The sequence below is a fragment of the Anopheles coluzzii genome, chromosome 2, assembly GCF_943734685.1.
Source record: "Anopheles coluzzii chromosome 2, AcolN3, whole genome shotgun sequence".
NCBI lineage: Eukaryota > Metazoa > Arthropoda > Insecta > Diptera > Culicidae > Anopheles > Anopheles coluzzii.
The window spans coordinates 79,577,424-79,592,369 of record NC_064670.1 but is presented as its reverse complement, the minus strand read 5'-3'; the positions used below and the strand labels follow the sequence as shown (position 1 = coordinate 79,592,369).

General features: G+C 41.2%; 1 protein-coding gene across 1 annotated transcript; it reads right to left on the bottom strand.

Annotated features, from left to right (window-relative positions):
* On the bottom strand, positions 1-945 carry LOC125908390 (uncharacterized). Its single transcript, XM_049611114.1, has one exon. The coding sequence runs from the start codon at positions 943-945 to the stop codon at positions 1-3; it is 945 nt and encodes a 314-aa protein (XP_049467071.1).
* Between the last annotated feature and the right edge of the window lie 14,001 nt (positions 946-14,946).

Genomic DNA, 14,946 nt, shown 5'->3' with positions numbered 1-14,946 from the left:
TCATGCTGATGACGGCGGTTGACCCGAGCTCGGGGACACGGGGGCTGGATACGAGCAAGGCTGTCGGCAGGATCGTGCTGTTCTTCCAAAACGGCGGTGGTAGTAGCACTGTCCATCGGTGGCGTCAGTGACACGACGTGACGGTGTTGGTGGCTGTGAACGAGGGTGAGTCCGGAAGCGGTCGCTTTGGCGGCACTGTCGCATGAACTCGTTGAGCTGGCGGCTAAGGTCGTCCACTTTCCGCGTCATTTGTGCTTCGAAATCGGTCGTCGTGCGTACCTCGGCCATGGTGTTGCAAGCGCTGGTCGTGGCGAGAGGTGAAATGCAATCCATTATAGCGTCGGCAACGGCGGTCTTGTCTGCTGTTGCTCCTTGTGCGGCGATAACGGCCGACTGCACGTGTGGAGGTAGCTTCCCAATCCAGAGGTCCACCAGGAGCGATTCGATAATCGTATCGCCAGCGGCACGACGCATCTCCGCAAGTAGCTGGGACGGTTTGCGGTCTCCTAATTCGGTCGCGTACAATAACCGATGTAGTCGCCTGCGTTGAGATTCGCTGTAATGTGCGAGGATGGTTTTTTTTACGAAATCGTATCGGTCAGTCGCAGGCACGTTTCCTAGTAGCGGTTGTAGCTCCGAGAACAAACGAAGAGGTATCTGAGCCATCGCTATATGGAAACGTCGGTTGTCCATTTTCGCGGTGATACCGGATGCTGCGAACCAATGTTCTAAAGCACAGAAAAACGACGGTAGGTTGTTGGTGTCCATCTCCGGTACATTCAGTCGTATGGCGTGGCATGTGTCCACTTGGCGCTCTGTGGTGGGCTCCATCGTAGGTGCTGCTGCAGCCGCGTCGTTAACATCAGCCGGTCTCATCTCAGCCGCCTCTGGGACGAGCGGTAATGCTAGGGAAGCGCGCTGCAGGTCGGGGCTGTGTTGCATCATCTTTTACGCCACGTGTAAAATCGTGGTTTCGCTGCACGGTGCTTTGAAAACCCGAAATGCCGCTGTAGGGTTCCGAAAACAATGGCGCTGTCTGCTCGTACACAATCTCGCGCTGAACTTATTGACACAAAATGGTGTGCTGTACCGACACGAATAAAATGGCGTCGCTGTGTCGGAAAATGGTGTGTCGCGAATGACGATGTCACTTGCACGGGCCGGATTGACGGCGTATTTGGGCTTACCGGAATGACGGCGTAATTGGTTCAAGCCAGATCGTTGGTACGGGTCGCTGGTCTCACAGGCGTAGACAGCTGAGGACACGTGCCAGATCGATGACGAAGGCTGCTGGCTGTGTGGACCGGAACGTTGGCGCGGTGCGCGGGGTCGTACGCTGAAGCGTTGGCGTGGGCTACTAGCTACACGGGCCGGATCGTCGGCGTAAGCTGTCGGTCGCGCGAGCCGGATCGTCGGCGTAAGCTGTGGGTCGCGCGGGCCGGATCGTCGGCGAAAGCTGCTAGCAACACGGGCCGTAACGTCAGTTTGCTTCGTAGATCGTAAGGCGATGTTTCGATGGTTACACGGGCCGGAACATCGGCGTAGCGTGCTAGTTGCACGAGCCGGATCGTCGGCGTGTTTCGGTGGTTACACGGGCCGGAACATCGGCGTAGCGTGCTAGTTGCACGAGCCGGATCGTCGGCGTGTTTCGGTGGTTACACGGGCCGGAACATCGGCGTAGCGTGCTAGTTGCACGAGCCGGATCGTCGGCGTGTTTCGGTGGTTACACGGGCCGGAACATCGGCGTAGCGTGCTAGTTGCACGAGCCGGATCGTCGGCGTGTTTCGGTGGTTACACGGGCCGGAACATCGGCGGAGTGTGCAGGTTGCACAAGCCGGATCGTCGGCGGTGTTCGCAGGTTACACGAGCCGGAACATCGGCGGAGTGTGCGGGTTGCACAAGCCGGATCGTCGGCGTGAACTGCTGGTGTAACCGTTGGGGTGCTCTTTCTCTCTCTCTCTCTCGTCGATCTGCTTCCGTGGGGGGTCGGTCGGTCGCTGACTGCCAGATCGTGGATCCTGTGGACACTTCACTGGCACAATTTTCACTCGCGGCGGTAAAAATGTTCGGTCGGGCGACGCACTCACGCAATCACGAAATACACGCACTACGCACACACTCGCAATAAAACACACGCACTCGCGTCGAAATACTCGCACTCGCGATAACAAAAGAAATTTTTCTTGGCAATCACGTCGGGGTCACCAGTTTTGGCTACCAGAATAAACGGTAGACCATTTTTAGATTTTGAGATTGCCAAGATTTATTTATACTGTGTCGAATGGTTTACAAAAATTGGATGTGTCTTTGAGAAGAGAATAAAGGGAAAAGAGATCGCGTATAGTGTTCGCTGGGTTTTTATAAAAGATGAGGCGGAAGTGTATTGCGCGGCCTCGTGGCTTATGTCACGTTGACGTCTTTGGTTAATCCGTGCGCGGTGTATGTCAGGCTGACGTTTCCTGGATTAACCGGGTGCGGTGTGTACAACCGGAGGTCAGCTCCGAACAGTGGTAGGGCCACACCGTGGTCGCCACACGCTGTACAAAAAGTACCTTCTTTTTTCGCCAAATATTAAAGCAAATTAATCTTAAACAATTTGGACGCAATCATCATCCACCATCCACATAGTTTGGTATCTCGAGTAACATTCGAGCAGATCATGGTTAAAAATTTAGAACAAATGTCACTTGGGTTTGCTCTGAACAACTTCACCTTTTCATTTCAAAACACCGTGACTTCACCTTTTCATATTAAAATACCTTGATACAGACACGGCCCTCAGTTGTCAATGTTGATCTTTTGGCTCTGGTTGTTAATCGTCCAAATAGACATACAGCGACAGCGTCGCGCGCAACAATTTTGCTTCATCCTAAATAATCGAATTATCTAGTTTTTTTTACAAGCCAAAATAATGCCAAACGCAAAAAATAGATTTGAACACATTTTAACTTATTTTTGTGTGCTTTCAAATAAAAAACAAGTTGGTTGACTGAGTCAAATGAGCTACTTTGATCTACACCTAGTGACATTTTGAGCTATTTTTCGTCGCGCGCGACGTTGTCGCTCTTTGTCTATTAGGACGGTAATGTCTTTCATATTTCATGTGAAGTTTACTGCATTAAATCATTTGGGAAATGGTTTTATGACTTTTCGATCAGTTTTGTGAGAAAATCTGTGATTTTCGGTAGGACGAATAAAAAATCGGTAGTTTTACCGTCTAAATAGACATAGAACGACAACTTCGCGCGCGACGAAAAATAGTTAAAAATTTCACTCTGTGTAAATTTTACTTACTAGATAATTCGATTATTTCGGATGAAGCAAAAATGTCGCGCGCGACGAGTAGGTGTATTTGCAAAATTGAGCCACTTTTTTTCGCGAGCGGCGTTTTCGCTGTATGTCTAATTGAACGGTTAGGGTGGTCATCTGTGAATCGGTAGGTATTGATAAATCGGTTTTTCTGGTCACTCTGCAGCGTGGTTATCTAGAAAATGTGTTGATCTAGCTGGCAGCACGGTCATTTGGCATCAGCTTGACGATTTGCTCATATCCGCCATTTGTATTTTGTTTGAGAACAAGAGGTTGCATTTAACGAAACTACAGTGCTGGGTACAAAAGTGGACCAAAGGGCGCATTTTAGGAGTACGTATCCAGTTTTAAAGGTAGAGAAAGAAGCAAAAGTTGTTTTCAAAATTGATATCGTTTTGTCTATAGTGGTACATTTTTGTGTGTGAATAACGAAGCGACGCTGTTTTCGTGAAGCCGTGAAGCGTAGAATTCATGCAAGCACAACAGGTAAATTGTCATAACAGGCAATCATAACAACGAAATAGATTGCTCAGTCAATTTTATATCATGTTGAGAGTGTTTCCATATCGCGTGAAGACCTATTCAGTGCCATCTCAATAAAATTTGAAGCAATGTTTGATGTTCTTTTAACGCAAATAAAAGACGAGAGTGGGGTGTGAAATCTCGTCAAAAATTGCGAGGGTTGCGAGTAATATCATGTGCACGAAATCTTATGGTATATTCGATAATCTTTGTTTTTTTTTTATTCTCATTTTTTGCGGCGTTATTCGTCGTAAAGATCATTATTTCAGTTTTGTGGATTTATTCAAAATCAAATGTAAAAATTCAGGCATTTAAGTATGCTACAAATCGCACTTTTACACCTGCTCTCCGTGTTTTTCGTGTTTTGAGCTGCTTCGTGTTTTCGAAGCTTAAAGAGCACCCGCTGTGCAAATTCGAGCAGTTTCCTGCGTAGCAAAGGGGAAAAATCTGCGCTGCCTATCGCAGATTTTGGTCGGTTTCCCGCGCGGGATTTCAGTGAAACATGCGATAGGTAGAGCAGTAATGGCGCTCTCTTTTGGCGAAATAGACGAACCATAGGCGGCGGAGCAAAAAAAATTTAAAAATATTGGCGCCCACTTTTACGTCCGCTTCTTCTCCCTGCTCCTTCCCCCTGCCTTGTCTTACTTGAGCTTCAGCCCGTGCCTTCTCCTTCCGACGCCAGCTGATTAGGTGTTTTGGTGTATGCGTTGATGTATGTGCATTGCGGTTGTGTATTGTTATTGGTGGGTGTTAGCATTTATTAATTTGTGTGTGACCTTGCGACGATGCGGGAGAAGCTGTTTTGGGATTTAAAGTGTTATCGGTGTATTGATGGTTTATTTTATTTCGTCCCGCTGCTGATGAGACCATTCGATGCCCGTGCCAGTTGAGGGTGATGAATAGGCATGTGTAAAATGAACGAGAATCGCACCGTTCGAACAGTTCTGTAGAGTGCACGAACGAACGAGGTTCTTAACAAAAAGAACGACCAGGACTTTTGGAAGAAACTGACTACACCGAACGCGTTCGAACGTTCCGTCCAGAGTTTGACGGCACACATAAATGTGGTAATAAAACGTGCAAAATCATATTGCTTTCTCGCTCTTTCTCGCACCGTGCGAACGGGTCGTCAGAGATCAAAATGTACCCTGTTGGTGTTGAAATCGTACCCATACAACTCAATTCCTCGAACGCCGTCGAATTTGTCCAGCATACGTGTGCTGTTGGTGTGGAAATCGTATCTATACGACTGAATTCATCGAACGCGTTCGAACGGGTGTTCGATCTGTGTTCTGTTGGTGTGTAAATCGTACCTACACAACTGAATTCATCCAACGCGTTCGATCTGATCCGTTAGTGTTCAATCTGTGTTCTGGTATAAATCGTACCTATACAACTGAGGCGGCGCTCTAGCAGCAATCGAACACGACATCCGACACGAACAAACCCATATAATCTAATGGAGATGCACTGTCAGACACAAACAAACAAACAAGACAAACATGTCAGATCCCATACATTTTTCATGTGCGATGTCGTGTTCGATTGGTGCTAGAGCGCCTGGTGAATTCATCGAACGCGTTCGAACTGGTGTTCGATCTGTGTTCTGTTGGTGTGTAAATCGTACCTACACAACTGAATTCATCGAACGCGTTCGAACTGGTGTTCGATCTGTGTTCTGTTGGTGTATAAATCGTACCTACACAACTGAATTCATCGAACGCGTTCGAACTGGTGTTCTATCTGTGTTCTGTTGGTGTATAAATCGTACCTACACAACTGAATTCATCGAATGCGTTCGAACTGGCTCATTTGTGTTCGATCTGTGTTCTGTTGGTATGGAAATTATACCTATACAATTCAATAGATCGAACCCGTTAAAACGGGTTAGTCATTGTTCGCGAATGAACTGAACTTAATTGATTGCGCTCATCATGTTGATCCATATTTAAGTAGTTTTTTTTAATAGAATCCTTAAGTGTGTATAAGGCATGGGATACAATATATGCAGGAGACATTTTTGCTCGTATTAGGTTTTTACATGCTTTACATGTTTTACAGTTTTTGGTCGGTTTTGCGATGGATTGTGTTGACCAGACAGCCGAGTGTTTAATGTTTTTAAATGATTGGTTTCAACCGCAGAATGATGAATGATGATGAATGAAAAAGATAACGAGCGTTCTTTGTGAATAAAAACCTCATGAAACAAAGAACGAAAGAATCGTCGTTCGTATTCGGTTCTTTTTGGTGAGCGAACTAGTTCGTTCGCGTTCGGTGAAAAGAATCGTTTTGCCCATGCCTAGTGATGAAGCCTATTTAAAACAAGCGTAGAAGAACGTCTAGAGCGGCGCTCTAGCAGCAATCGAACACCACATTCGACATGAACAAACCCATATAGTCATATGGAGGAGCACTGTCAGACACTAACAAACAAACAAGACAAACCCCGAGTCGAACATGTCAGTTGATCCTGTCTGTGATGTTCGATACCCACAAAGTTGGTCGAAAGGAATTGTCGTCATGTAGAACAATTGGGCATCGAGGCATTAGAAAAAAGCACAAAACCAGGATCGACGGCAGTTGACTAATGCGACGAATGTTGCTAGTATGTGGATATGATAAAGGAATTGTTTTCGTTCAATAAACATTTGTTTAGCACTACATATTTGTATTTTGCATCCATGTTAGCAATAAAAATTTGTATTTTGAATCCAAATTACAAAATCGGCATTTTACACGTTGTAATGCAGCTGCTGCCTGTAAACAAACATCGACGGCTGTTGTCAAACTGAATCTCATAATGGCAACATGCCAAACGCTGAGAAGACACCTCTTCTATATTCCACCTTGGATACCTTCCTGTACTGTGAGTTCTTTGGCTGTCATACGCTTCACAGCTACATTAAATATAAATTAATTCGGAACATTTTGAAATTAGTTAACGTACTTTGTCTCTATTTCTTCTTAAAATTGCGAGCCAAATATTTAAAATAGCTATCAATAATTATTGTAATGCTACATAATCAATTATAACATCAAACATGCAGGTATGAAACGTATAAAACTATTACGTGTTCACAATGTATGTGTATGCACTGTATGTGTTTTGGCATGGACGTTTGTCTACATTTTTCAATATTAAATTTGAATGATTTTTATGTTATTATTGATGTCAATAACAAGTAAATTATTTTTTAAATCTTCCCCCTGCAGATGGATATTCATTTAAACTATGAAAATGCTTCATTTTTGAGATGAGAAGAGAAACGTATTGCAGTGCATCACGACAGGGCTTAAGACATAGAACAGCTGACGAGCACCTATCGAACAGAGTCGTGTTTGATTCTCTCGTTCGATTGGTCCCAGAGCGCCGCCTAACCCATTACATGGGTGACGGGTTTGATCATCTGCAGTTTTCAATCTGATACTCAATGTTTCTCCTTAGAACGTGTTAATGACTCAGTAATGATCAGTGCTCTAGCCGTAAAACCGTTTTCAAACAAATAGTAGCCAGTATCGCGAATAATTGAACACATTTAAACAGTCATTTAAAGTTCATTTTGGTTTAATCGAGTTCATTTGTTGTTCATTCCTGTGTAGCGACCGACTACGATAAGGAAATATCGATCAGTTAAGCTTCGTTTAGATGTAGATATCGGTAAGATACGTGTAGATGCGTCTTAAGGCGGCCTCATCAAAATCGACGGCTACTGTGCGGGGTTCGTGGATCGGAGGTTCGGCGGAGCGATGGCGGTTGAAAAGACGCGAACATTTTTCGTGGGCTCATTCTTATTCTGGTGGTGGATTTAAGTGGAAGTTAATAAAGTGTTGCAGTAGAAACGTTGATTTTATTTAATAATAGAAGTAGTGCCGTGCGTTTCCGAAAAAGTAGTTTAGTCGTTTCATCTGGTGACAGCGGAAAACCACAAATATTTTTGCGCACATAACGTCTAATCTGGCTGGTGAACTAAAATTGGGTTAGTTAGTGAAATTTTCTTTTGGTAAGTGGTGATAGTTTCGGTAAGTGGTGATGGTGATATTTAGTGATTAATTAATAATATACATAAGTTCTTTTCAAACCCCTTTTCGTGGTTTATTTGAAAAAGGGTTCAATAATATATATACATATACACAGTTGGTTTTATTATTATAGTAAAATTATATTGTTTCAATACGTTATATCTTAGCATTATATACATATATATTACTTAAGGTGATGAACAATAAGGTGTTGGCTCTAAGAAATAGAGCGGTTCAAATTAATACGGGTAATAGGTCGGAAATTTGTGTATTCGAACCAACACAAAACTTAAACTCAACAGCAGTTAGTGAATCTTGCATAAATCGCCAATACAGCTACAAGGAACGCCTCCAGATCCTCAAAGCAGAGTAATTAAACCAAAGTGTCGAAATTGAAAGAGCTTTAAACGGTACGAATTCAAATATGGCTTATGAATTTCCGATCGAAAGGGCAATGCTATGCATTCCGGAATATAACGGAGCGGCAAAAGATCTGGACGGTTTCTTATACCAAATTGAGTATTTTGCGAATCACATTCCGGAGAATCGGAAGAAGATTTGATACGAACGGTGATGTTCAAGTTGAAGGGAAATGCGGCTTGTTACTTTAACCGTATTAAAGATGACAATTGGGCCAACGTAAAAGCGAATCTGATAAAAGTGTTCAGTGAAAAGTTTAGCTTGGAAGCCATTTTCCAACAAGTCGAGACGCTGCGGCAAGAGGTCAATGAACCTTTCTCGGACTACAAGGAAAGGGCAATCAGGCTTAAAGAGTGTATTATCAGCAATGATGCAGCAAATTCGGAAGATTCTTATGCTCAAAAAAATCTAAAAATACACTTTTTGGCAGGATTGAGAAATCCGGAATTACATACGCTTGCCAGAACTAATAAACATCTTGGTTTTGATGAGCTTTTAGAATATCTCCAGGAGGAAGTAATACAACTCGAACATATCCGAAAAATTGAGCAAAGATTGAACCGCTTGCACATTTTTGAAACAAATGCCAACAATACCTTATTAACAAATATATGCCCAAATACCGATAATGATACAAATTTAAATAGCCAAACCACGCAAAATGGATTTGGAAACCATATAGAATACAACAATAATAGTAGATTACGCTGTGACACTATTAACAGTAGTATTAATCATTCAGGAGTAAATAATTTTGGGCAACCGCAACACAATAGCACCACATACAATTCAAATTCTTCTAACTTGAATCATAATAATTCACGTCCTAGAAGATATTTCACACCATATAGACACAATAACACACAGTATTCAACACATTCACATAATTTTCCACACGGGTCTGATCAACACAACTTGCATGCCAACACATATAACCACCAACCATTTAATGCAAACACGCGTCCAAAAGACTAGAGCAAGGAACACGGGTTAATCAAAATAAAAATACCAGTGTTCCCAACGATCAAAATATTTTTTTTTCTTTGATCAAACTTGTAAAATTTTGCAACATACAGAACAAACATCAAATAGTAGCATCAAGAGAGAACACGAGACTCTTGATATAGAGGCTATAAAAGATGGTAAACTAATGGTCAAAATTTTATCGCGTCATTCGCATACAACAACAATTGAATATCTAATTGATTCGAGAGCGTGTTTTAATGCCTTGAGTTTTAATTCAGCAAAACAGCTTGGTCAGATAGATTACAGTGATAAGGTAAAATTATCTAGCTTTAATGGAACTTTATCCGACACTATGGGTTCGATTTTTTTTGATTTTTTTTTATTTATTTATTTATTTCAACAAAAAAAGAATGACAGTAACATTCAAGAGGGAAATTTTGAATTGCTCCCATGTGCAAAACAACAGGCAGATTGCGATTTATTCGATACGATCAAACGAGGGAAATTAGTCGGATCAGAACGACTGGCAGAATTAATTAAAAGGATTAATTTATATCATTTAAATATCTCAATGGAGAACAGTATTAAACAAATAATTAGTAAATACAACGATATTTTCTACTTGCCTGGGGATCATTTAACCTATACCCAAGCAGCAATGCACGAAATAGAAACAAGTTCTAATATTCCGATTTATAAAAGGCAATACCGATTTCCAGTACCAGTAAATAATATTATGGATGAACATATTGAAGAAATGTTAAAGCAAAATATCATAGGACCAAGCAAAAGCCCTTGGAATACGTCCGTGATGTGCATACCGAAGAAATCGGATATTGATGGGAAAAAAAATCATTAATTAAATGAATTTAAATGAAATTTTTTGAAATTAAATGTGGAAGTCAATAAAGTGTTGCAGTAGAAACGTTGATTTTATTTAATAATAGAAGTAGTGCCGTGCGTTTGCGAAAAAGTAGTTTAGTCGTTTCACCTGTTAAAATAAAACAATGAACGACTTGTAAAGTTGCGGAATTTTTCGGAACGGAAAAGACGAAGAATCGGAAGGTGTGCGCTGTTCTGATTCTCGAGCACGAATGCCGTTTTATTCTGACGTTTACGCCTACGATGCTTAAATGTTAACGTATACCGCGACCAAGGTGTTTATGTTTTTTGAGGTGTATTCACATACAATTTTCGGTTTCTACAGACTGCTCAATTTCGCATATAGGCTTACACAAGGAAACAACATATCGAACAGTTTAAATAAACGACCGTTTATGTGTATGTGTACGCTCTTGAGAATCGTTTGTTTAATACGGACGTCACACGAAGCGTAAACTTTGGCGTAAACTGAATTTCAGCCATACAACCCTGAAATCTTTTGACAGGAAGTTTACGCTCTCCCATACAAATCAAGCGTAAACTTTTTGAGTTTACGCCTCGTGTGACGTCCGTATAACGACGGCATAGTACCAGTCGTTACAATTAACCAAGGTGGATTAAAAATATCAGGTGGTGGATAAGGGCCTTTGGGGGTCGCCATAGTTGAGGGACTTCACGTCATTTTAAAACCGTTACCATTGGTTTCCCCACACAAAGCTCAGCAAATAGAACAGGTTTCTTTGTTATTACTTGCATTTTTGTGTGTCTATTGATTTTATCAAAACAAAATGAGATATATTAACAAAAGATTTGATGATTTGTTTATGCACGAAAATTAAAATCATGTGAGTAAAAGTTCTAATCTCACGTAAATTGTCCATGCGGCTCGTAAATAATGAGGAATTAATGTGAAAATTGAAAAACATGTAAACCTTGCAGATGAGAAAATGTAAACCTTGAGCGTGATACGTGTAAATGCTACCTAACCACACCTCATGTCGCGTGTATATAGACCTGGTCGATGACAGCTGTCACCGGCAGACGAGACGAAATAAAGAAGAGCAACTCGAAGGAGGCAAAGAGTCCAAGTGTGCTAAATTTATTGGATTTTATAAACATAATGATTTATTAGTTTGAAAACACAATGAATTATAGAATAAATTAACGGAATAACACAAAATATAACACACTTTAATCTATGTTTTAATGTTAATTAAGAACTCGTGTTGGAGATTGATCATTTGAATTTATTAGTTCGAATTCGAAATTCGAACTCAATTTAGAAATAGGATAGGAAATGAACTCATAGGCATAGATAAGGATAACAGAATGAACTCAAAATGAATTATGTAATGAACTCTTGACAATTGAATATACAGTAGCAAACGGACATTTGAACGAGTCGCATTTATTTTCATAACCGGCACAAGTTTTTGTAATTTTCGGGAAAGGAAACGAGTTGTACCACGTAGATGAACATTCGTGAGGTTTTCTCACAACTCGCAAAGTCCAAAATATATTTTTAAAGTATATTTCATCGAAAAAATGGGGTGGATAAATTATATGAACAAATTTTATAAATGTAAACAAAGTTTGAATCCTGGGGACCTTACGTCAAGTGACGAATTGTCAAAATGCATTAGAGTACATCACCTGCTATTTTTAAATCCACCTTGCATTTAACAAATGAATTCAAATGAACAAATGAATGGCGTTTGCGATGCCATTTTCGAGCAATTTTTAACGAATCTGGTTAATTTTTAATGACTAATATGTTTTCACCATTTCTTTCGCGATGTCGGCTGGTATTCCATTCTCTACGGATCTACAAAAGTAATGCAATGTTAAGGCCGGGCTACATTGATCGTACACTCTTAAAAAATTTTGCCGAATCTCGGTTAATTTTTGCCGAGATCTGCACAACTGAGATCTCGGCAAAATCTCGGTTAAATTTCTGTTGCCGACATCTCGGTTAATGACATTTTGTTTTGACGTTTACGTTTAACCGAGATTTTCGGTTAGAGCAAATCGAGATTTCGGCTAAATATAAAAACATTTTATCTTTATTTTAGTGGTTTTATTTGCGTATCAAGTGGGTTTATTTAGGTAACATAAATAAATAATATTATTTACTGGGAGAAATAGTCATAGCAGTCTGAGCCTATGATGATGGCCGGTGTACACCTTCTGCAGCATGATGTCACTATCGTGCCCCTTACTGTAGCAGGACGGCAGAAAGTCACCCTATTCTTATGAGATTTCTGGTGTGAAGCGTAGGGACAGGCATTGGTTCATCCGCTGGATGGGGCACAGCGTTTGGATGTGGTATATTTACAGGAAAATGAGCCGGGCAAGGAGCGGGCACTGGTACAGGCACGGTTCTGTAAAGCGGGCAGAGTGAAACAACTCTGAGTGAACCCTGTTTAGATTTTACGTGGTCGAGTGTTGATACTTACTTACTCGTGTAGGTGACCGGAAATGAATCCTGGAAGTCTGAACGGCCTGGCTAAGGTTGAACCAATCGGATTAGCTTCCACATATGATCCTTCAATAGGGACTGCTCCGAGTGACGCTCTGAAGAGCACCGATTGCGTGCGCTGATGGAGTTTCCTAACCCCAACCCCGTTCCATACCCGTGCTCGATCGCACGCTACTGATACTCGGTTTTTTATCACGCTGAGAGACTCATTTTCACTTATATTTTTACACTTTTACTTTTACATCACAACATCACTCCGAAAAGTTTTCGTTTCATTAGCACGAGATTAACAGAATGGCGAATGACAGATAAAATACCGGCTAATCCAAACAGTAAAGCTGAAATCTCGGTTATTTTGACGGACGAGCTCGGTGACAGCAGTGTTAACGTATGTTCTCGGCAAGTTGGGTTGCCGAGTTTCGGTTGAAATATTTATTTAACTGATATTTCAGTTTTAAATGGTACTGATTTTCGGCTACTGGGATTTTTCAACTGACATATCAGCAAGAATCGAAAGAGCCGACAAATTTCGGCAGTATTTTTAACCGAGGTCGTGAAATATTTTTAAGTGTGTACTCCTGAGTGTAATTTTTGTGAACGCGTACGCCATCTAGCGGCGGCGGGTCGAAGCTAGAGGCTGGTATAATTTATCTGTCAAAAAGCGTTTTGGGTCGAGGAGCCTATAATTTTGATCACATACCAGTAAACAAACAGCTCGGTGAGTATGTTCGATATTTTGTTGTGTATGTTTTTTTGAAAATATGTGGTAATTTAACATACATATTGTATTTCTAGCCATGGAACAAGCAGGAAGCAGTCGACGCAATGAAAAAATAGTAAGTACAACTGTTTTTAACGAAAATTGTGTGTGTGTGTGTGTGTGTGAACTGTTGTCTGTGAGTCGCCGGCTCGGCTCCGGGCCGCAATTGTGCTGAATATTTTATTGAAAAATGTAGTGTTTGTAGGTTTCACAAGTGCTTAAATAATTTGGTGTAGGGTTTGTCCATCTATTTCATCATTTAAACTACATTGCAGAGTGTGTGAAACTGGTTGTTCGTTTTGGTATTGTAGCGGTTTTTAGTATAGAGCGTGTTTTTTTATTCATGAGGAACGGCTTTGTCGTATTGCTTGGTAGAACGTTTTTTTTTTTATAAAATTGTAAGCAAAATTTACCGGCCTATTTGTATACATTTAATATAAAAATAGCACGTGTTATTATTATCACTGTGGTTCCAGTGTGACGGCTAGCATGACCGAATTATCACGCGATTGTCGACCTTTCTGTTGTTTTAATTTAAATTAAAAAAGGGAAGTATTTAACTGAATTTTCTTTTTCATTCCAGGATCATGAAAAAAGCCTCCGCTTCATTGCCGAGGTGCAAAAGCACCGTGTTTTGTGGGAGAAAAAAAAAATAAAAATTACAAAAATGTAGTTTTGAAGGGCGACGCGTGGGCTGCGATAGCGTCTAAGGAGGAGGTTTCGCCACAAGATGCGAAACATCTGTGGTCCCGACTCCTTGGCATTTATCGGACCAACAAGGCCAAGGTCAAGAAGACGACGCAAACCGGTGCAGGTACATGTAGAAAAATATATATACAGTTAATTTATTATTTCTCATCCCAATTGATTATTGTTTTATTTTAGGCAATGACGACGTGTTCCGGCCACGGTGGTTCGCCTACCATGCGATGTCTTTTGTAGACGAGGCCACCCAAGATGCGGTGCATGTAGACACGGTGAGTATGTTTATACTTATTTTAAATAACTAGTGGTGTGGGTTAACTAGTTTGTTTAATCTTTGGCGTGGAAGCTAATGTCAGCTTTCAAATCAATTTTTTCATAAATGCCTAGTATTGAGCATCAACACATTTGGGTATCCATGATTGATAAATGTTCTCCGACGAACTAGTTGACCTTACTCACATTCTATTTAACTAACTTAATGCGAAGCTCGTTTGTTATATACATAAAAAAGCTCTCTTTTGCACTTATAAAATTAACATTTTGACGAACAAAGTATATCATGGTGGTTTTTCCCATAACACCACAGTAGTATGTGCTTCGTTCGTCAAAGTTTTAATACAAATGAATCATTTCACACACGAAGTGTTCCTATGATCCTTAAAATGTACACATATACGGACGATCACGACAAGCAGGAAATGCTGACCAGCGCACCACGTCAACAGCACGAGACCAATATGTATAGCCGTCCGGAATCATAGTGCTGACATGACGATGGATTCTTTCTTCGCTCGTTGTGCAATTGCAATCGGCAATAACAATTGGCAATCGATCGTTGCGCTGGAAGCAGGTGCGTAGTTGATAGACGAGCGTACCCTGCTTG